General features: G+C 23.5%; 1 protein-coding gene across 11 annotated transcripts in view; it reads left to right on the plus strand.

The window, feature by feature from the left end:
* The first annotated feature begins 1,540 nt into the window (after positions 1-1,540).
* LOC127284512 (homeodomain-interacting protein kinase 2) overlaps positions 1,541-23,656 on the plus strand; it is a 47,516-nt gene continuing 25,400 nt past the window's right edge. For 4 of the 11 annotated variants that reach the window (XM_051309975.1, XM_051309976.1, XM_051309977.1 and 1 more), the window contains exon 1: positions 21,506-21,828. In XM_051309975.1, the coding sequence (XP_051165932.1) occupies positions 21,595-21,828 (234 nt within the window). In that variant the 5' untranslated portion in view covers positions 21,506-21,594. Of the gene's footprint in view, positions 2,014-10,719; positions 10,854-21,505; positions 21,829-23,656 lie in introns of those variants that run through there. The other 7 variants (XM_051309972.1, XM_051309981.1, XM_051309974.1 and 4 more) reach the window with 4 other exon arrangements.

Consider the following 23,656-nt stretch of genomic DNA (forward strand, 5'->3'; position numbering starts at 1 on the left):
AAAATTTTGTTTGATTTAAATAAATTTGTTTTCAATCAAATTTTATTTGAAACAGAGAAATATTTATTTAGTTGAAAAAACAAATTTTTCTTTGGGAAATAATTTTAAATAAAAAAATTTATTAAAATTCAGTAAATTGTTAATTTGTTTTATGCCTTTTGGTAAAATATATATGTTTAGAAATCATTTCCATATTCAGATTAATTCTAATTAGTTGAAACTAATTATAGGTGAGCCAGAGACTCAGATTTACAGGTGTGGGTGGAATTCAATAGACATTTTCATTATGTCTCATAGCGGAACGAAGGGGCGTTAACAAGCCAATGTTACATTTGATATTAGATTCAATAATGTACGAAATTCTAATACAGTTAAAATTAGAGAAAAATATAAATTAACATTCTATTTATGTTAAAATTCAATTATTTTCGTTAATTTGTTTATTAATTCTCTGTCAATATAAATATATTTTTCATTGTCAATGTTTAAGAAAAAAAAAAAAAAAAAAATCATAATTCGTTAAACGACGTAAATAATATTTTCCTCACAGCTTCCACATTTAGATAAACAATTTCGTAAATAACTTCTTTCAACGTTTTAAATGATAATTTTCTTTATTTTTAAAAAATTAAAAAAAAATTTAATATTTAACTAAAAAAATATAATTAACAATTATTTATTTAAATTAATAATTAATTTTATTCACTGTTCAATTATTCAATATTTAATTATAATAGTAACATTTTTTATATTATTTACAAAAATGATTTACGTTCTGAAAATTTTTATTTAAATTATACATGCAAATTAAATAAAATAAATTATTATCAATGAGGAAAAAGTAATTCCTAAAGAATTCAAAGGTATTTTTAATTTTTAAAAATTAAGAAAAAAAAAACAGTGACGTATCCAGATGAAAGGAACATGGCTACTCTTCCCCCCTCTTAAAGGCCCCCTTCTAAAAGCCTTATCTGGATCCGCCCCTATTTAAAAATTACTGTTTTATTTCGATAACTACATTAAAAGTTTATTAAAAAAAAAAAAAAACGATTTTCATTTATCTACAAAATGAAAAGATAATATTTTCATTTCTGAAAATAATTTGAAAAAGATAGTTTCCAAAAAAGAACTGCATTAATTTCACGATTTCAGATAAAGAAAATTCGAACAAAAGTTAATTAAATATAGAGTTAACATTTTTTTTTTTTCTTTTACTTGGTCACTGAAATAGAATATATTTCCGGATAATAAAAATAAAATATTCTTGCAAAGATTTCCAATAGTGAAAATTTGTGTCCTAACTTTATATAAATTAAGTCCCTTGCAGAACATCTTCTATACCAAAATTCCAAAGCCCTACGGGCTGCCAATCATAATCAAAACCCTTTTTTTTAATTTGTTTCTTTTTTTTCTGTTACAGTGTAATCCCCCTTTGAGATGACGGCACTGTCAATGGTTGTTAAATGGGTGCGCAGGCGCATCCATCAAGAGTCTCCGAAGTTATCCGAGTGCAAAGCCGAACCAACTAGTCGAGCCCGAGCGATTCCTCGATCAGCAGACGTGCGGTGGCGCGACGAGGAACCAAACAAGAAATATGTGTAAAGTCTCGGTAAATCGGGGATAATCACTCGTGGTTTACCCGTTTTTTGGTAAACTGTGAGGTCAGCCAAAAGGAAATTGAAATAGGAAAAGAAAGGTGTGCGTGTAGAGAAGAAAAAAAAAAAATTATGCAAGTGTGAAATGTGTCTAAACGGGATGCAAGGTCGTGAGGTGCGTGAAAAGTGGCGAAAACTGTGAGAGTAAAGGTGGACGGACGCGGCGCACCAGGTCGACCAGTCGAAAAACCAGGCGGCACACAAGATGGCTGGGTGTCACTGAGAACCAGACGGCGTGCAAAACGGATGAATTCGCGGCTCGACTGGAAGCTGCAAAAGTCCGAAACAAGATCATGATTGTGTCACAACACCATAATCGAACGTGAAGAACCAAGAGATCCTGTCCGAGGAGCGAGAGGTAATTAGAAAAAGAAATCATTACAAAATTTTGACATTTGTCTCTTTTTTTTTGGAGTAAAGATAATTTTTTATCAATGCACGTTAATAATTAGAGATCATTATAATAGATTGTAATTGAAATTTGCATCTTCCGGGCTGCATGACCGCTGACTAATGATACTTATCTCCTGAAATAGAATGGAACTGTAAGCATATTGTGCCCGGTTTATTACAAAGTGACACTTCAAAAATGTTTCTTTTTCTTTTCTCATTTTATTTCATCCCTCAAGGTTTAACAAAGCATTAAGAGAGGAATTGTTTAAAATTATATTATATATTCGAAGGTGTAAAATTATATTGATGGTCGACAACACCACTCACTAGTCACTCTTCAATGCCAAAGTATAGTATATAATAATGTTGGCCTTTTTATATCAAGTATACGAAAGTGATAAGGCTTATTTAATTTTTTTTTCTATAAATACGGTTATTGTCTCGTGCGTAGAAAATATAAGTTTTGTAACGTAAAAGTCTGCTTTCGTTAATATTTTATGACCAAAAAAAAAAAAGAAAAGGGTTCTAGACTATCCAACTGTTGGTCAAAAGTGAATCAATAGTTAATCGAGGACTTCAATTAAAAGTTTAAATGTCACTCCTTCTCTTTTCATTCAATCGTGTTTAATCTATCTAGAAGAATCTTTAATTTTCCTGCTCATGTCCATTAGTTGTATTATTAAAAATTGACATTTACAATTATTATTAAATTATTATTTTTTTTTGTCATTACTTGTATATTACATAAATTATGCAATAATTTGCTTTATTATTAGTTTTATTATCTCTCATTGTTTTTATAATTATTTCTATTCTCTTAACAATATTTCGTTTCAAATAATTATTTTTAATATTGTAAATAGATATTATGTCATTTATTTAAATTATATTTCCGGAGTAAAGGTCATGCGTTCTTTTATAAATTTTATTGTATTACTTTGTGTTTTTGCGCAATATTATTATTAAAAGAACGTACTTAAAGATTACTTTTTTTTTGTTTGTCCAAAATATTGTTTAAAAGTATCGAAATAAAAATAAATATATAAAAATTGGTTTATAAAAATTTAAATAAATAACAAAATGAATTTCGTTTATAACATAAATGCCATAAATGTTGAGAACATTCAGAAGAATTGGACAAACAATTTGAAATAAAAAATAGACAAATTTTTAATAGTTTTGTATTTTTAAATAGAATAACAATTAGACAGTATTTCAAAGAGAGAATAATTTTATATTTTGTTTGAATTATTAATAGTTGAATTTTTTGATAAAATAATTCCTGACATTAAGGAAATGATTATCATATCTTAGGTTATGTTACCTTAATCATTCTTATATCAGACATTTTTAATCTACATTCAAATTTTTAACAATTCAAAGTGTTAAAAATAAAATAATTCAAATTTTTTAATAATGTAATTAATAATAATTAATAATAATAATAATAATAATAATAATAATAATAATAATAATTTTAATAATTCTTTTTTAAATTAAAAAACATTTAATTTAAAATATTTATTTATTCATAGAATTTTCTGGTTTTTTTTAAAGTTTAAAAAAAATTTTTTATTTTTTTTTATATTTTTGTTTTAGTATTTATTAATTTGCTTTTTTCATTTTGACAGAGGATGACATATGTTTTTTTCGGGAAAATGTAGGATATTTTTTTTTCTGTTACTTAAATAAAAATTCATAAATAACAAATGGTACGTCCTTTTTTTTAAAAATACAGAGATCATCTTAGAAAAATATTCTTTGCAAGCTCAATCTTTAAATCATAGGAATCATTTTAAAAGCTGGCACCAACACTCACTTAACTTTTGATGTCACTGGCCTGTATATGGGCCACAAACATTGCAGCAAAAACAAAACTTGGCTTATACTAGAGAGCCGGTTTTTCTCTGAAAAACATTTGGCAGTTAAAAATTTGTCTGATTCAAATACTCGCATTTTGATTTATTATAAGAAAAGGATTTTTTGAAAATAAAAATTTTATCGTTATATGTAAAAGTTTGTTGAAAATAATTAATATTATAGGTTCCGAAAGTTTTCGTTAATATAATGGGGGAAAAAAAAATACAAAAGTCTAGAATTAAACTTTTAAAAATAAGTTTTGATTATCGTTCTACTTGACAGCTGTTGTTTAAAAATCGAGAGATTTAAAAACCGTTATTTTTGACTTTCATCGTAACCAAAAGCATTATATTTTTTTCAAAGGATATATAAGTGAAAGCTAGCATCGGTCAACTTCTATATAAATACATTATTAAATATATATATATTCAACTTGAAAAACTAGAGTATCATATAGTTTATTATTTCATAACTTTAGAAAAGTATATATATTTAATTTTTACCTTCTCATTTGTTACCCAACACCTGTCGATGAAATAGGTTTTAAATTTTAACTCTCATTTTTTTTTACTTACGAGTTCTTTTTTTGAAATTTTATTGTTGACTGCACTAAATTCCGTGTGCGTATTTTAAATACCGTTTCTAAACTATATGTAATTCTGTTACACATTTCTGAGAAGTATTTTATATCTTCTATTGATCTCTTGTACATTTTTTTTCTATTATATATTTTCCTATAAAAAAAAATTGGTTGTTTTGACAATTTTTTTCCAGAAATTCATGAAAATATTTTTGTGCCATGAATTTCAATAAATTTTAAAACATTCTGACGAAACTGTAGTACGCAACGTTTATAATATGATAAACAATTTTTAAAGAAATAATTTTTTAATTGAAAAATTTTAGAATTTTTTTGCTTAATAAATAATTTTTTTTTTATAATATGTTGATTACTAAAAACTACAAGAAAAATTTGAGAATTTTTTATTTTAAAAAATTATTTCTTTAAAAATTGTTTATCATAAATGTTGCGAACTTTAGCTTCGTCAATATTGCTATTTTCAATTTTTTTATGAATACCATCATTACTTGAATTTTTTACTTGACTATTTTTAACTTTTATTTAAAATTTTTAACATTTCTGTATTTTCAATTTTTATTAGAATATATTCTATATAGTATATTTTCAACTTTTACTTCGGTATTGGACAATTTTTAATCGAATATAAATGAAATTGTATTGAAATATTTTATGGAAATTCCAATATTTATTTTGTCAAGTTGGAATTTTTTCACTTGAATATTGATTACAGTTGAATATTTCAATTTTTACTTACGAATTCTTTCATTAATTTATATTTTTAGTATTTTCAAATTTCATTTGGAAAAATGAAAATATTGTTTCTATTGTAGAAAAATGTAATTTTTAGAATTAGAATTTAAAAAATTTACAATTGAAATTAAAATAACGAAAATTACAGAAAAATGTTAAATTAGAACAGATGTTAAATAATATGTAATATTCCCGTTTTAACAAAAATTCTCTCATCAATTTCAAAAAAAAAAGTATTATTACAAAATTCTGAAGTAACGAGCGAAGGAGAATTTAAAAGGGATCTAGAAAAGCTCATTCGTCAGAAATAACATCCCTATTCCATAAGCTGGCTCCTTAATTGGAACGTAGCTCTACTATCAATGATTGATGATGACAATAATAATTTAAAAGCTACTTATCATTGTCAAAGCTTTAGTTAAAATTATTGTTAGCATAGGTTTGTCTCTCTCTCAATATATCGATAAAAACCAGTTAAATTTAGCATTTTGTTTACTTAGAAAAATGTATATATTTTTTTTTCTTTGATACAATAGATTGATAATATCTATATATATTTTCTCTTCTACTTTTACCAATATTGCTTCTATCAACAATATTTTACTTTTTATTTTGCTTTCTCCCCATATAAAAATTGTAATTGTTCGAAATTTTCGAATTTTTACACACAAAATAAATATGCATTTATTTTAGAGCTAAATAAATATTTGTTTCAAATAATTTGTATTAATTGGTTCAAATATTTGTTTTCTAATAAATTTTAATTGGTTCAAAAGAATATTTGTTTTCAATAAATTTTAATTGGTTGTAATAAATATTTGTTTCTAATTTTAGTTGCTTCAAATAAATTTTAATTGGTTCAAATAAATAATAATTTGGCTCTAATAAGATAAATAAATATTTTTATTTAATTTAAATATTTTGTTGAAATTAAAAAAATTTCTTTTGAACGTAAAAACAAATTATATTGTCTCAATTTTTTAACTATTTATGTTTATTTTGTTATTTCTTTTAATTTTATTATTTTTTTTTTTTTGCTATTATTTTCTACTTTCTATTGTTTTACTTATTTAAAAGTAGTAAAATCTAAAACCTTGTTTTAAATCTAAAAAAAAATTTCACTTTGAAAATAAAGGAAAAATTTTGGCATTTGTCATCTTTTATTTTAAATCTCAGTTTTATTTGTGAAAATAATTAACGTTGAACGATCGTTTATTATTGTGTCGTTAAGATTTCTTCTGTTTTTTTTTGTATTTCAAAGTGAATTGTATTTTTTTTCCAACCCCGGACGTCGAAAAGTTTGGACGATTCTCAATCTTTTTCCACTGTCCACTCTCTGAGTTCCTGTTTCAGAAATCCATCTTTGTCTTTTTATGGTTCATCTCTCTGTCTTCCTGTCTCATGCGCTGTATGTGCTTATAACGCATCGCATATATATACACATCTCTCTCTCTCTCTCTCTCTTTCTCTCTTATATACCCGTCTGCACTTTCGCCTGTACAGTCACGTATGAAGCGAGAATGCTTTTATAAATTTGCAAAGCCCGCTGGCAGCTGCGACCTGTTCAAGCTAAGGCTTAACCTCCATGTAAAAGTATGCTTGGCTTTTGAATGCGTAACTTGGCACGACCGCGCTCTAAAGAGGTTTCTCTCGAAACTAAAACCCTAGCTTCCCTTCCATATCGATTTTTTCCCTTTTCTTTTTTGTTCATCTTAGTTTTATTTTATTTTATTTTTTTTATTGTAACTTCGCAAGTCCCCCCCATTTTTTTTTCTTCCTTACCCTTTATCATTTTAGGGATGTATATATATTTTTCCCAGGGCAAAAAGTTTTGATGAACTTTTCTTCTGAATAACCCTGATGGTGTGTGTGTGCAAAAATTTCATGTGAAAGAGAGTGGATGAATCTAGTGAAATTATAAATATATATGTCACTCGCGCCTGACTTTCCCCTAAAAATAGTTAAAAGTTTTTCTATATTTAATGTTCGAATAAAAAAAAATTCGAAATTTTTCTAATATTTGTCTGAAATTGAAATTTTCAAATGTTGAATTTTTAGATATTCAAAAAAATCAAAATTTTTGTTTTAATTTGAAAAAGATGGTATTTTTGAATTTTGAAAATTATTTTCGATTTCTCAAATTTATTGAAATTTAGAAAAAGACTGAATGAATTATGCGAGTTCGATTGTTTGGACGATCATCAATAATAGAAAATTATACTTGGGCTTGTTTTTATGCCTTGAGCATAATTATTATCTTGTATAGTTGCCGAGAATAATTTGTAACGGTACAATTGAAAAAGTCAATTCTGTTAATAGTGTATATAATGTATATTTTATATGAACAGACCAATATTAATATTTTTAACTTTTGAACTTTAAGGATCTGACTCACTCGATTAGAATATATTATGAACTTCGATTTTTGTCTTTAAAATATTTTAAATATTTTCATTAGTATTGTCTTATTTTTTTTAATAAGCCCACATTTTTTACAAGAAACTTGACATTTTTTCATCATTAATAACTTTTAAAATTTATAAACCTGCGACAATAAAATAAGTAATTTAACAAATTTAAAAAAAAAAAATTTTAAACGTTTTCTATGAATAATGCAAAAAAATTTTTTTTATTTAGTTATCAAATATTTTAAATAATTATTAAATAAAAATTATTTGATTCCAGTAAATATTTATTTGATAATAGTCAATTATTTGAATCAAATTTTTTCTCAGTATTTTATTCATAGAAATAATATGTTTTCAAAAAAGGATTTATCAGATTTTGTTAAATTGCTCCTCAAAAAACTTTTAAATGTCGGAGAATTTTTACAAAAAGAAACAATAAAAAATAAATATAAAAATTTTTATAGCGAGGATTCAAATAATTTAAAAAAAAATTTCTAGCTTGGGATAAAAGATTATTTGTTAGGGAAAATGAAAAATGATTTTTTTTTAATTGATCATAACAGAGGGAAAAATATTTTTTCAGATGAAAATTTTGTTTAAAAATAAAATAAATATTGTTGTCAACATTGTACGAACTTTTACCATAAATTTTTTTTTGGGGACAAACTTTATAAAAATTTACTTTTCAAATCTTATGATCTGTGCGGCTTCTTTTTTTCTCAATAAAAAATTTTTATTCCTCAAAATTCAAAAGGTTTATTTGTAAGAAAAGTTCTTATTTCCACCAAAGAAATCAAATCTTAACTCAATAATAAAAGCGACAAGATCGTGGGACTTAGTTTTGGCATGATTTTAGTAACGAAATTTGTTATCCTTCCAAAAAACTTTCCACAAGGTGAAAATCACTCTGTCTATTTCAAATAAACTGAATATTGCTTAAAATGCATTTTATTCATTAATAAAAAAACATTTAATATATCTTTAATAACATAGTTGGATCACATTCCAAAATTAAAATCAACGATTTTTAAAAATAATTTTTTTACATTTTTCTTTTTAATATGAAAAAATTTGAAATTAATTAATAATTGCGATGGAAATATAAAATTTGATCGCAAAAAAAAAGTAAACTTTATGGTAATTTGTTTAAACAATTAAACAACAATTTTGTCATTTGGAAAAAAATGTGGCATATTTAAAATATAACAGCAAAATGTTAATATTAAGTGAGTCACATTGAAAAAAGGATTTGGTATTACCAAACGTTTGGTTGGTATTTAAGCATTTTTTTGTTGGATCAACAAAATTTTAATTGTCTCAATCAAAATTTGTTTGACTCAGCCAAAGTTGGAAAAAAAGGATTTTTTTGTCCTAACTAAATTTTAATTGGGACAACCAAAATTTTGTTGATTCAACAAAAAAATTTTGGTTGCTTAAATACCAACCAAACGTTTGGTTGTCAATAACAAATCCTTTTTTTCAGTGCACGTTATTGCATTTAATCGCGCGTCATACACTCAAAAAAAAGATATGTTTGAACCAAATGTACCATTTTTTTTTATTTACCCAATTTTTTGGTTAGTTCAAACAAAATTTGTTTAATTCAAATAAATATTTATTTGATCTAAATAACTTTTTGGTTTATTTTAATAAATTTTTTGAACAAAAAAAAATTTGATTGTTCTAAATAAACGTTTGGTTTATGCAACCAAATATTTGGTTAACTGTATATCAATGCATTTATTTAGTTAATTTAACCAAAATTTTGTTGCTTCAAACGAATTTTTTTCTGAGTGTAAGAGCAATTTTTATTCAATTATTTTCATAATTGAATTGAAATCATTTTAATTAGTAAAACAATAATTTAGTAATTTTTATTTTCCTTAAATGAAAAGTTTTTGAAATATTTTAAATAAATTTTTTTTTTAATTATTATATGAAATATTTATTTAATATTTAATATTTAAAATATATTTAATGTTAAAAGAAAAAATGAAGACGAAAGTTTTTCCCAGCCGATTTTAATTTGACCTTCAATTAATAAATGACCCATGAAAAAGCATGCGTGTTAAAATATACAGAGAGACAGAGAGATAAAAAATTATTTCAAAAATTGTAAGACTTGATATAATATTATTATTATTAATAGTCAGCATGACGAGAGAAACGTATTTTCTTAAAAATTCCATTTTGTAAATAAAATGTCCGCGCTTAATCGAAAAAGTAAGTTTGATACCGAGAAAGAAAAAATATATTTTTTTCTTTTTTACTCAGAAAATATATAATAATGAATCATGTTGATTGTAAAGACGATAATAAATTATGCACGAATTTAGAATTGATTGCTTTACTGTTTTCTATATACTTCTCTGTCTTCTATCTCTATGTATTTCTCTCTCCTTTTTTTTTTCTTTATTTTTCTATAAGTATATATAAAGTCTTAAGCTACTGTTGAAAGTAAGCTTGTAAAAGTAGAACTTGGATAAGGAAAATGATGTCGCCTAGCGAAACAGGATCTTCGAACGAGTGCTCATGCGCTGTAGTCTGTAGTTAGTTTTATTCTCTGCATTTCTGCCATGAACGACAAATTAGAAAATTGCGAAAGCTTGGGAAAAAGCGAATTTTAAAAAATTATATTTTGACAAAAAAAAAAGTCATTGACTTTAAATTTACAAAAAAATAGTAGTTTACTTTCTTTTTTTGCTTCTGAAATATCAGAATTATCTGTCTTTCAGGCGCAAGTAAAAAAAAAAGAATTGTTTAAAAAATAAAAACAATTTCTTAATATTTCGCATCCTAAATTTTATTTAAAAATAAATTTACTTTGATAAACGTTTGCTAATTTTTTGTTAAATTTAATTCTATTTTTTTAGTAAAAAAAATAGTTTTGTAAAATGTATTTTTTTTTTTTTGAAAAATTAAGCTTATTTTAAAAAAATAGAAAATAATATTCGTTTTTTCCAAAGTGTTGCTCCTCTTAGAAGAAAAAAAAATTTTTTTTTTTTTGTTTTCCTCGAATGTAAAGTCTTTCCCGTTATTGATGCACATATTGTGGACTCGATTTTTTCAGAAGACAAGATCAGAGCAGAGAAACAGTTTTAGGCTCGCCCCACACAGTCTAAAAGACAAGGACGGATAAAAGTTGAAAAAGGATAGATATAGTGACGGAAACTGACCGGACCTTTGACCGGCCTACAAACCGCGGTAAGATTTCATTTAGGTGACATATGTTACTTTTTTTTTTATTTTTCGAAATTCAAAAAAAAATATTTTTTTTTGTCCCGCCCCCACCCCCCTCAAGAAGCCGTTTTCTTTTTTCTTAAAATAGCTCACTTATGTGCAGAAAAAAAAAAATAATATTATAATTTAATTCAAATGTTGAATGGAAAAAAAATTTAATTCAAAAATATTGAATGAAAAAAAATTTACACTACAGGTGGAAATATAATTTTTCTTTCAAGTTTTTAGATATCTTTTTTTATTAATTTAAAAAAAGATTTGATATTTTTATATATAATTTTTTATTTCACAATATTTATACTGCTGATAAAAATATCTATATTGAAGGTGAAAATTACTAATTTTTTTTTTTTATAAAAGCAAATAATAAATATATGATAATTATTGTGATATACGTTATTCAGAAAAGACACACGTGGCTAAAACGACCCACTGACTGACGCAATACAACTCACAAACAAATTGAGAAAGATCCTACACTCTATTGTAATCGAATTTTTTTTTTTTTTTATTTTGCAAAATATTACATGTTAAAAATATTTTTTTCGAAATCCAGTTTTCTTTACTTATGTATTTATGTTGCATTTTATATTCAGTTTCAATATAAATTTTTTAATTGTTTTTATTTTTATAAATTAAAATCTCTAATATTTTTTTTAAATATAATTTTTTATAAATTTTATTATTTAGAATCTGGATTCGTTATTGGGTCTAATTTACATTTTATAGGCGAATAATTAAAGTAATCGTGAATAAGAAAATTAAAAAAAAATTTTCGATGAAAAAAAAGCGCATTGTGAAAATATATTTAAAGCTTTTGGCAAAAGATATCTTTTTGTACGTAGGTGTAAAAAGAGTCTGTAATGCCAGTGAGAGTATCATAGATGTGAATCACTCCTTTCAACAAGTTGTACTTTATATATATATATATATATATCTAACATTTCTGATAATATTCGAGAGGAAAGTTACAAACCGTGTAAACTAAATACAAGAATTATTTTTCCACTCAACGCACGAAAAATTAGAAATTATTTGACCCATTATAGAAAAATTAATTTACTACTAATTCATACACATTATTATTTACATTAATCGTAATCAATTAAAAATAATTTTTCTTACTAATAATTAAAAATTTATTTTTCTAGTTAAATAGCAAAATTAATTATTTATTGAAATTTAATTAATAAAAATATTTTTATTAACCGTATATAATGTGATATACAACATTCAATTACGGAATTAATATTTTAACTTAGTTTTTAGAAAAATTTTTTCGTGATAAAAATATTAATTAAAATTTTTTTTTTTAGAAAGAATTCTAAATATTTCTTTTTATTTTCAAAGACTTTCAAAATGCATTGTATTGTATTTGTTGTTTTGTGAAATTTATTCATTAATTTTATTTAGTGTATAACAAATATAATGCCTTTTTACTAATTTGAATTAATAGCTGAGAGTTTTCACTAATGCACATTTAAAGAGAACACTCGGAAATGTATGGAAAATGTAATGAGATTTATAATGAATTTATAATGAAAATGGAATGAGTTTCATATATATATAAAGAATACAATGAAAATAAATAATGATAATTTAAATTTTCACTGAAATGTTAATTTGATAAAATCTAAAGTCTCAAAAATATTATAATTATTTAAAAAATTTTCGATTCTTTCTTCGGAAAAAAAATCACTTTATTTTTTTCTTTCTTTTTTAATTCTAACGAAGCTGAAGTACGCAACGTTTATATAAACGATTTTTAAAGAAATAATTTTTTAAAATGAAAAATTCTATAATTTTTTGCCTAAAAAATATTTTTTTTATAATTTGTTGATTAATGAAAAATACAAGAAATATTTTTTAGGCAAAAAATTATAGAATTTTTCATTGTAAAAAATTATTTCTTTAAAAAAAATTCTAAAGTTGATATTCCAAAAGGAAGAATTGAAAATTTTTCCTTTTTAGTTTTAATTTTTCTTTTTTTTTTTAAGTTTTCTTCAATTTTAGTTTTACAAAAACTTTCCATGTTTTTTTTTGCAAATTAATTTTGTGACGTGAGGCATAAAAATTGAATTGATTGGTGATCATTTATACAAAGACCGATTGTATTGAATTTTCAAAGAAAATAATAGGGAACTATATTGGAGAAGCGCTTATGAAATGGCTATCAATGTCACGAATGTATGTTTTTTAAAAATTTTTTTTTTTTTATAATTATTTTCGCAAGATCAAAAATGTTTACTCAATCAAATCGAATGACAGTTTATAGTGACGTTTTACAACTATATATATATATATATACGCTTAAATAAAACTATATTACCTTTCTTGCGAGTCACTTTTAGCTTTCACTCTCATGGAATATTACCAAGAATCTAACTGAAAATTCTCATTACTTTTTGCATTGGCCTGTACACTTTAATTCAAGTCGTGGAAAAATTCAAAGTCGAGTTCCCAATCGTTTCCGAGGGAATATTGTTTTAATGTTGAACTTTACTTGTTTCTCATTCGCGCGCACGAGTCATGAGAGCATATAAAACATGAGCAGGACAATAACCGTCTCTTATTGTATATATATATACATACATATGTATATATGTAGAGAAGAAAATTGAACTTTATTAGGAATTTCAATCGTTCTATTGCAATCGTACTCTCGAATGAAACAATAGGAGTTTACATTTATATTTCTTCGTTATTTTTTTTTTTTTCCTTTTCTTTAAATTCTCCATAAACGCTATCCTGGAAATTCTGAAAAAGTCAAGGAATTTTATAAATATGAAAAAAATATTGCAAAAAAAAGAATTTAATTGTATAGCAACAAATAAGAAAATTTTTTTTTGCAAATTTTTCTTTATTTTGAGAAAAAAATTTTCAAATTTCAATTCTAGAAATTCTTTCATTTGGATGACATTTTATAAACGTGGGAATATAATTTCGGAACATTTTAAAGCTCAACGCCCCTCGTGTTATTTTCCGGCTAGGCAGAAGCAGTAACTCGACACTTCATTGCAGATGTAGAACATTTCAAAAATGCACTTTTAGAAGGGAAAATTTATATGACAATTTTGATGTCTCACGATTTACATAATTTTTTTTTTTTTTTTTTTTTATGTTGAATTAGCCACGAATTATAATTATTGCTTTTTAATCTTAAATTTCCGTGTCAATAGTTTTCTGGGTGTTTCCAATTTTGTTTGCTCGAAATTCTATTTTAAATTTTCACTAACAATTTATTTATTTTCATTAAATTTAAATTGAATTTTCATCGAATTTGATTTTTAATTTGGAAAAATTGTAAAATTCATTATTAATTTGAAGATTAAAATTTTTTTACAATTTAATTTTTAAATAATTTTCAAGTGAAATCAACTTTTATGTTAATATATTTAGAAATAAAATTAGTATTTAAATATTTACCATTATTTATGATAAATAATGGAAATATTAATTTTTTTTTTTTAAATTAATTTTTGTAGCAACAAAAAAAAAACGAATTGTTTTATCGAGTTAATATTTTCTTTTTTTTTAAATGATTGAAATGATACGTGACCTTCATTGAGAACTCGTATTTTTTTTTTATTTATTTATTTATTTATTCAGAGAAAAATTGACTATGTTGTAATTAACTTTTGTATATATTTGCACGACGTTATATTGACGTAAAATGACTCAACCGTTTCTCCAGTCAGTTACAAAATATATATTTATTGCAATGATACACGTAAATGATCGATTTGTGTCCCCGGACAAGGAAAAATATATAAGGGTAACCTTGATTTATTACTTTCATGAACATTGTTCGCAGAAGGTATTTCTATGTACACATTTCCAAAAGAGACTTGAATTTTTTTTTTTTTTTACAAATAATGACAATTCATTTATCAAAATGTTGTACTTTTTTTTCAATATTCTATTTATTTTCTTCAACAAAAAGTACATTTATAAACGTTTAACAATTGAAAAAAAATATTTTTCACACAAAAATGTTTAAAATTATTTTTAATTTGTTTATTGGGTTTTTTTTTTAATAGGGTATTTATTTAAGCAAATGTAATATCTCTTTTTTTCTTCTCCTTTTTCCAACTCGAAATGTTTTAAAGTGAAAATTGCTTTTTCAATTCCCCTTGAGATTAATTCCATGAAATGTTGATGATAGATTTTGGACCGTTTTCCCTTTTTAAGTTTTATGAAAGATGAGAATAAAAATGTCAGGTTGAGCACCACTTGTGTAAGTTCTTGGAGCATCTCTCTCTCTCTTCTTTATCCATGAAACCCTCTTAACGCTATTCTCTTCTCCCCATCTCTCTTTCTCTTCCTATTCAGATTCTTCTTCTATTTTTCCACTCATGTTTTGACCTGCTGGTTTTCTTCATATTCCACAGCATCCCAGATATCAGCTCAGCTCTCAGTGCTCGAAATTCCCCGACGTAAAAGGTCTACCTGCTGATGCACTCTCGTTGTAGTTGATGAAAGTAAAAACGAAAATCTTCTTTTTTTTCTGCAAAGTCAGCCATTAAAAAAAAGGTTTCAGTTTCCACCTGCCTCTTTTGAACGTGAAGATTAATTTTTTTCCGTGAATCTATATCAGATCCACTTTTGCCATTTAAAGTAATATTCAATTTTTTTTTTTTTTTGCAATGAAAAAAAATTTGCTTCAAATAATCGGTTATTTCACAATAATTTCTGTATTTTAAACAAATATAATTTAATTTACTATAAGCCAAATGTTCTGAACGTTCAAATGAACGAAATATTTTTTTCAATCTATAAATTGTGAAAAATTATTATGTCAATGTAAAATAAAACAGTGAATTAAACAATTATTAAATTAATAATTTTTTTTTTAGATATTTAAAACAATATTTTGTAATAAAATTCGTACTTAAAGAAGTTGGAAAAAAAATTTTGTTCATTTGAACGTTCAAAACTTTTGGCTCATAATTATATAACAATAAAATGCTTGGTCTGTCCTTCTGTCCTAACTTGAAGTTGGCCTTTTCTGATTTCACGTGTTTTTTTGAATAGTAATCTTATGACGTGTTAAATTTTCACAATTCTTTTTCTCATTTTTGCCAAAGTTGTATAATTGTGTTTCCAAATTTCGGAATAAGTTTCTTTAAAATTCCAAATTCGAAAATTCAATTCACGAAGCTGAAATACACAACGTAAACAAATTTTTTTTAAAGTTGTATATTGATTCAAAAATTGTACAAAAAATTTATGATGAGAAAAAAGATACGCCAGCAAATTTCGTACAAGATAGTAATTTGAAAAAAATTTATTTTTAAAAATTAATTTTTAAGGTGGGGCCAACGAATAACTATTAAATATTAATTATAAAAACATAGGCCTCGAATCAACTTAAAGACACAAAAAAGTCGTTTTAGTCGATTTATATTCCAAAAAAAAGTGGATTTGTTTTTTATTTTAATAAAAATATTTTACAGATTTTTAAATAAAAAATTTTTTTTTTTTAATAATAATCCTTTTCGAAGGGTTAAAGTTGAAATTTTTAGAAATTATTAAATTTCAAAAGATATTGTTAATTTTCAAACAATTATTAAATTTTACAGAAATAAAAATAATTTATCAAACAATTTTTGGAAAACATTTTTTAAATTTAATTGAATTTTCAAAGATTTAAAATTGAGATTTTTGAAATTAATTGAAACTTTACGTGTTTTGTAATTAAAATTTTAGATGATTTCACTAAAAATTTATTAGAAAAAAGGGGACAAAATACAATAATTTGAAAATCATTTTTAATTGAAAAATGGTTTTAGATAGTTGAATTTTCAAAGAATATTATTAAAATAGTTAAAAATAATTGAATTTCCTTAGAGTTATAATTGAAATTATTAAATTTCAAAAAAAATAATTTTCGATGGAAAATTTTAGAAATAATTAAATTTTAGATGCTTTTAAATTCAAATTATTAAAAATTCAATTAATTTTGAATTCAAATTTTTGAGAATAATGAAATTTTATTTGATTTTAAATTTGGAAAATAATTGAATTTCAGTTCATTTTGAATTGAAAATTTTGGGAAATAATTGAATTTTAATTGAAATTTTGGATAATAATTTAATTTAAGTTCATTTTTGATTGAAAATTTGGATAATTAATTTTTAATAGAAATTTCATAAAATAATTGAATTTTATTTCATTTTAAATTGAAAACTTGGTAAATAATTAAATTTTAAATTGAAAATTTTGGATAATTATTGGATTTTTAATTGATTTTGAATTAAAATTTCGGGTAATAATTGAATTTTAGTTAATTTTGAATTGAAATTTTTTAAAAATAATTCAATTTTATTATATTTTTTTTTAAATTATAAACAATTGTTAAATTTCATAAAAATTTTAATTGAAAAATAATTTTGATATAATTGAATTTGTAATGTATTTCATTAAAATTATTAAAAATAATTAATTTAATATAGAATCATTTTAGTTCAAAATTTGTTAAATAATTGAATTGAAGAAGATCTGAAGAAGATCTAGATTTTATACTAAAAAAATGTATTTTATTTACATTTTTTTTAAATGTAAAAAAAATGTCGCATTTTATTAAAATAAGTCGATAAAAGTCGTATTTTTGAAAAAAAGTCGGAAAAAGTCGTATAATCCGAGGCCTGTAAACATATAATTTTCATTATTATCATTTAATATGTAATAATATTCTAATAAATTAAATTATTATTGATAATATTAATCTTTAATTTCTTTATAACAAATAATTAAATACTTAATTTGGCGCGCGTTTAATTTTGCTAGGTTACTTAATAATTATTTAAAATATGTCAAATTTATATTTTTTAAATTTATTTTCTTATATAATAATATTTCTTTCATCGACGTCAGAATGGAATTAATATACTTATGTCTTCGATTAAATAATAGATTAATTATACAATTTCTTGTGTAACAATTTAAATTAGTTCATTTTTTTTTCTTTGACGAAAATTATGAAGAGAGAAAGAGAGAGAGAGAGAGAGGAAGAGAGAATAACATGAAAATAAATCGATTTCTGAAAATAATTGCTTTTGAAAATCAGTTTAGCCAGGAGATAAAGTTTCCGATTGAACTGATTTGAATAGTCCCTCTCCCGTGTATTATTAACAACGAGACCGAAACACCTGACTCGGTTTTACGTTTGAAACTGTCATCGGCACAAAATTGTCCTCAACGTTGATGAGAATATAATCAATACACATCCTCTCTGAATCACTCTTACTTAATTTATTACACAATTCATTTGCACTCCATATAAATATATATAAAAAAAATTAAATTACATAAGCAATTGTTTTATTTCATCACACAAAAATTTCAATATTTTAAAAAAAATTTCATTTTTTAAAAAAAATTTTCTTTTGTATTTTTTACATTATAATGAATTTTTTTTTTTAAATTATTGTACTTTTTACAATTATAGTAAATTAAATTTTTCCACTAGCCTAAGTCGCTTTATTAATCAGTTAAACTGAAAATGTGTGTGATTAATGTATAATTGAGCAACTTTGTAACTGACGTGATTAGTTTGTCAGATGGAGTACTCTTGTTTTGTACGAATCTGCAATTACGTCACAAACATGATTTTCCTCGCTTATAATGAATATTAAATTTTCCATCAATTAGGATCTTTAACCTTGTCTTTGATATATTACCACTGAAAGAAACATTAAAAAAAAAAATTTTATATATATAAAAAATTTTATATACTCTGCAAAAAAAATAATAAGGAAAATACACAAAACAATGCAAAAAAAAAAAAAAAATAGGAAAAATCATTTTTTTTCGGGAATTTTTAAGGAAAATGATAAAAAAAAATTGAAGAGTCAATTGTTGCAGTTTTTTTTAATAAATGCTAACCCTGTATTAAAAAGTTGGTGGGAAAACGTTCGTTCTGCTTTTTTGCGCATCGTTGAAGCTTCTTCTTCTTCTTTCAAACGCGAGCCTTCCTTGTGAGAAAAGTCCTCTCAAGTCAATTCTGTCGTTTTGCTCGACCTCGATTTCCGTTCTTGGAAAACGGGGTCACTTTTTACCCCCTTGATATTCTATTCGCTTCTCCTTTATACATATATATGTATATATATAAAAGCGAAGAGTGCAGGATTTTAAATTCATTAATTTCTTAACATCTTAATAGTCGTCGAGAAAAGCCTTTTTGTCGTCATCAGGCTCTTTAACAGATTTTCACTAAAGTAGCGACAATTTTCATAAGTGAAATTCATTTATCAATAATTGTTTACATACAATTTAAGTTGTTTTTTTAAATTATCTATTAACAATTTTTTTTCTTACTACAAAATAGAGAAATAAAATTTAATTTAAATTTTAGAAATACAAATTATTGAATTAAAACTGCCAAAATATTAATAATACTCAATTTTTTATTTAATAATTTAAATTACCTTATAAATAATTTTTTAATTGCTACATACATTACAATAAATAATTATTGAATCGTTATAATATTCTATATAACCTGAATTTATAATTTTTCATTTCGAAGGATTTTATTTTTCTGGATGTGCATGTTGACAATCGAGAGTATCTTTTTTTTTTAAATAACTTGGTACTATCGTTTATCCTATACACATGCTAGATTAAAAATAGGAACTCTGAACCATTAGACGGTTTGATTTATAGAACCGTTTTTACTGATATGTGTTCCACATTGCATGCTTCAAGAAAGTATTTCATGAAACTTAAATTTACAATCGGTGAATTTCATATCAAAATCAGGAAACAAAATTTTTCCCAACTTTCTTGAATTTATATAACAATTTTTCTTTTTTTCCTCTTAAATTGGAAAAAGTCCAATTTTCTAAATTTTTTTTTTTTTTTATATATGAAAATGTTGACTTTATTTTGTGACCCATTATTTCGAAAATGAAAAAGGAAAACTTTTCATTAATAAATTGGGATTGTAAAAACTTTGTAAGCATAAATATATATATGACGACAATATTTTTCACAAAAATTATGACACGTAATTTGAACTTTGAAAATTTATCAATGAAACAATCAAAATGGAATTTTGAAAATTTTCGCAAAACTTGACAAAGTTTCTATTATAATAATCGGCTTTTCACATAAATTTTCAGAGAGACAAGTAGAGGCGTGTTCACTGTCTTGAAAGATGATCTGACAATGAGCTTTTGTATGGTCGAGGTTGGGCCAATGTGAATAAATACGATCTGTTGTTGCTTCGACAAAGGAATTTTCCATCCCTTAAAAGATGGAAGTCCTGCATGAAACAGCTCCTTATCCTTTAAACTCTCTTGAAATTAAAATCTCAAAAAGCTATTAGCAAAATCAATAGTTTTATTCGCAAGCGGTTGTAATATTTTACCGATCTAATCCTATAGGGGGTTTTTATTATACCTTTGAAAAATTTGCCCTCCTCGTATAAATAAAGAGGTATTGTCAACACTTTTAGTAAATTACTATTATGACAGTATAAATTTTTCTAATCTTCGTTTTAGGATTTTTTATTTTTTTTAATTGACTATTTTATCTAATCTGATCATTTATTTTTTCCTCTTTTTTTTTTTTGTTTTCCCTCATTATTTTTTTAAACTTTAATTTTTTCGTTTTTATTTTTTCTAATCTAATTTTTTAAATTTATTTTCAATTTTATTTTAATAAATAAGACTGAATTTTGGAAATAATGAAAAATATAATTAACAAAATTTATAATAAAAAAAATAATATAAGTTAAAATATTTGAAAAGAATTTTAAAAAATTATATTTATTTTAATTTTTTTTAAAATAAGTTTAATTCTATTAGTTACTCTTTCTAAATTACAGGAAATTAACGAAGCTGAAGTACGCAACGTTTATATAAACAATTTTTAAAGAAATAATTTTTTAAAATGAAAAATTCTATAATTTTTTGCCTAAAAAATATTTTTTGTATAATTTGTTGATTAATGAAAACTACAAGAAATATTTTTTAGGCAAAAAATTATAGAATTTTTCATTTTAAAAAATTATTTCTTTAAAAATCGTTTATATAAACGTTGCGTACTTCAGCTTGGTGGAAATTATTAAAATTTGAAAAACTTAAAATTTATTTAATATAAAAATGCAAAGTTAAACGATTGAAAGTATTAAAAATTTAATAATTTAGAAAAAATAAAATTTTGATTAAAAATAAGCGATAATTATTTAGAGTAAAGATGAAAAAAAAAGTGATTTGAAAAAAGAAACGAGACGAAAAAATTTAATGATTCGAAAAAATCAAAGACCAAAAAAAATATAAAATGACAAAAAAATTGTGTTATACGAAAAGAAATAATTAAAAATTATTATTTTTTTTTATTTATAAAAAAATATAAAAATTAGTTTTGTTCTCCTCGTAATCGTGAAAATTTTTTTTTGGGCGAAAAATAAAATCACAAAACAGCTAATAAAAATAGGAGAAAGTCAAAATTTGAGGAAAAATAAAATTTTATCCCTTCTCAAGTTTTGAGGACAAATGAAAATATTGCCCTCACATTTTAAATAATTGCTTATTTCCTTAAGTTTTCCCTACTCTTCAGCAATATACACATATATATATATATATATATTTATTGGTGCCATTTCAAGTTACTCTTGAGAGGGTTTTTGTCGTAAGGATTAAACAGATTTTGACTCTCGTTGAGAATAGTTCGGTTCGGTTTTGTGTCGGACAGGTCGATGGTGTTTGTGAGTGCAATTTTTCCATTTGGCCTCTCTGAAAAAAAAATAATGGAGAAATATTTTAATAATTTTGAGTGTGTCAATTATTCTCTAGACTTATCACATGATTCAACATTTGACGATTTAAATACTATTTTATTTAATGAAAATGAAATTTCATTGCCAAATCCATGTTCAAACATTGAAACAAACAATGCCAAAGTTTATCATTCACTTTTTGCCGAATTAAATGTGAGTAAAATAAATTTTTCTTTTAATTTTCAAATTACCTATTGTAATTTTCATATACACACTAGTGTATAAAAAATTGTTATTTGAAAAGAATGTTAATGTGAATTTTTTGTTTTATAATTTTTTTTTGAAAATAATTTTTAATAATTAGCAGTAGTAAATGCGATAAAAATAAATTAGGAATATAAATTTTTATTTAAAAAAGAAAAACAAATTTTTAGTATAATTGAATTTTTATCAATGTTTTAATTATGATTTATAATTAATTTTTTTTTTGAGAAATTACAAAATGATGGAAACCTTTTTTTTAAAGTTCATACTGTGACTCATCCCCTTTAAAATTTTTTATGGACATAGTTATATGTAATTCTTAAGGTGCTCAAATTTTAGAGTTTTATAATTAATTTTGAGATTCTTTTTCTATATTAAAAAAAAAATATCAGTGAGAGTTTAAAATGGAAATTTCCGATATTGATGAGAATAAGAATTTTACTTTGTCAGGTGTAAACGTGCTTTGCAATGTACATTTTCGTTAAAGTGTGTCTGTATATGTATTGTAATGTGATTGAACGTGCACTTGCGCTATTTTAAATAACAAACGCTATTATGCTTTTTATATGGTTGCCTTTTAAGCCACATGTCATTATTGCTGAATTGCACGTGACTATCAGAAAGAAATATCAAGAATATTTCTCTCTCTCTCTCTTGTGAAAAATTGTGTTTATAATAATAATAATAATTTTGAAACCTTTTATTTTTCCGAGGACAATGTGAAATTTTCGAGAAATAAACAAAAACTAAAAATAAACGAATAGGAAAAATAATCATTAATTTTAATATAATAATTATAATTTACTATCAACTGTAAATTACATATTTACTTATTTTAACAAGAGTAGAATATTCCTAGAATTGAATAATTATTTTCATTAATAGTTTCTACATATAAGAAATTTTTTTTCAATGCATTATTTTCGTAAAATAAAAATTCAAAGTCGAAGAAGAATTGATGATTTTCTTCCAAGAATTAGATAAACAATGAAATTTGCCTCGTAGAATTTCTTTACATTCTCATATATATATATATTATATGGTATGTTGCATTCTATTCATCGATTAAACGTCCGCTCTGAGTCACTCAACATTTCTAGTGGTTATTTTGCTTTCCTACAAGTTGGGAGAGTCGATGGAAAAGTTGTCGATAGGATTTCTAATTAACTTTAATTTCATATTTCCTTTTTTATACATAATCCCAAGTCGAAATCTAATTTTACTAAATTTCGAAAAAAAAAATTGAAGATTTTTACTTCAATATTTGGTATTATTATTATTAATAATTACTATTTTATTATTATATTCTTAGGTATAGTAATTAATTAATTTTTAAATTATTATTTTACTAAAACAAAAAATTTACCAAATAAACTATTTTTCAATTTAAGAAAAATTTTACCAATCGAAATTTTTGTAGGAAAAAATTCTAAATTTTAGAAAAATTCATAAAAAAATTAATGAACAAAAAAAATATTGAGAATTAATATTTTTTTGTCGAAATTTTAATTTAATGCAATTTTTTTAAGATTTGTGAATTTTTTTTTAAATTAAAAATTATGAAAATAAAATTATTAATAGGTATTAACATTTATTCACATTAAAATCAATATATGAATATAATTTTAATATGGAGAATTGTTGATATATATATATATCGAGAGAGCGAGAGAGAATAAATAATAATCAGTAGGAAGATTGTGAAACATATTGTAAGAGAGAAGGAATACGTCCTGAATTGCAATATTGTAAAATTTTTATAAAATAAGCATAATTT

This window comes from Leptopilina boulardi, unplaced genomic scaffold, assembly GCF_019393585.1.
Source record: "Leptopilina boulardi isolate dan_hultmark-lab unplaced genomic scaffold, ZJU_Lbou_2.1 LbouV2_325, whole genome shotgun sequence".
NCBI classification, from domain to species: domain Eukaryota; kingdom Metazoa; phylum Arthropoda; class Insecta; order Hymenoptera; family Figitidae; genus Leptopilina; species Leptopilina boulardi.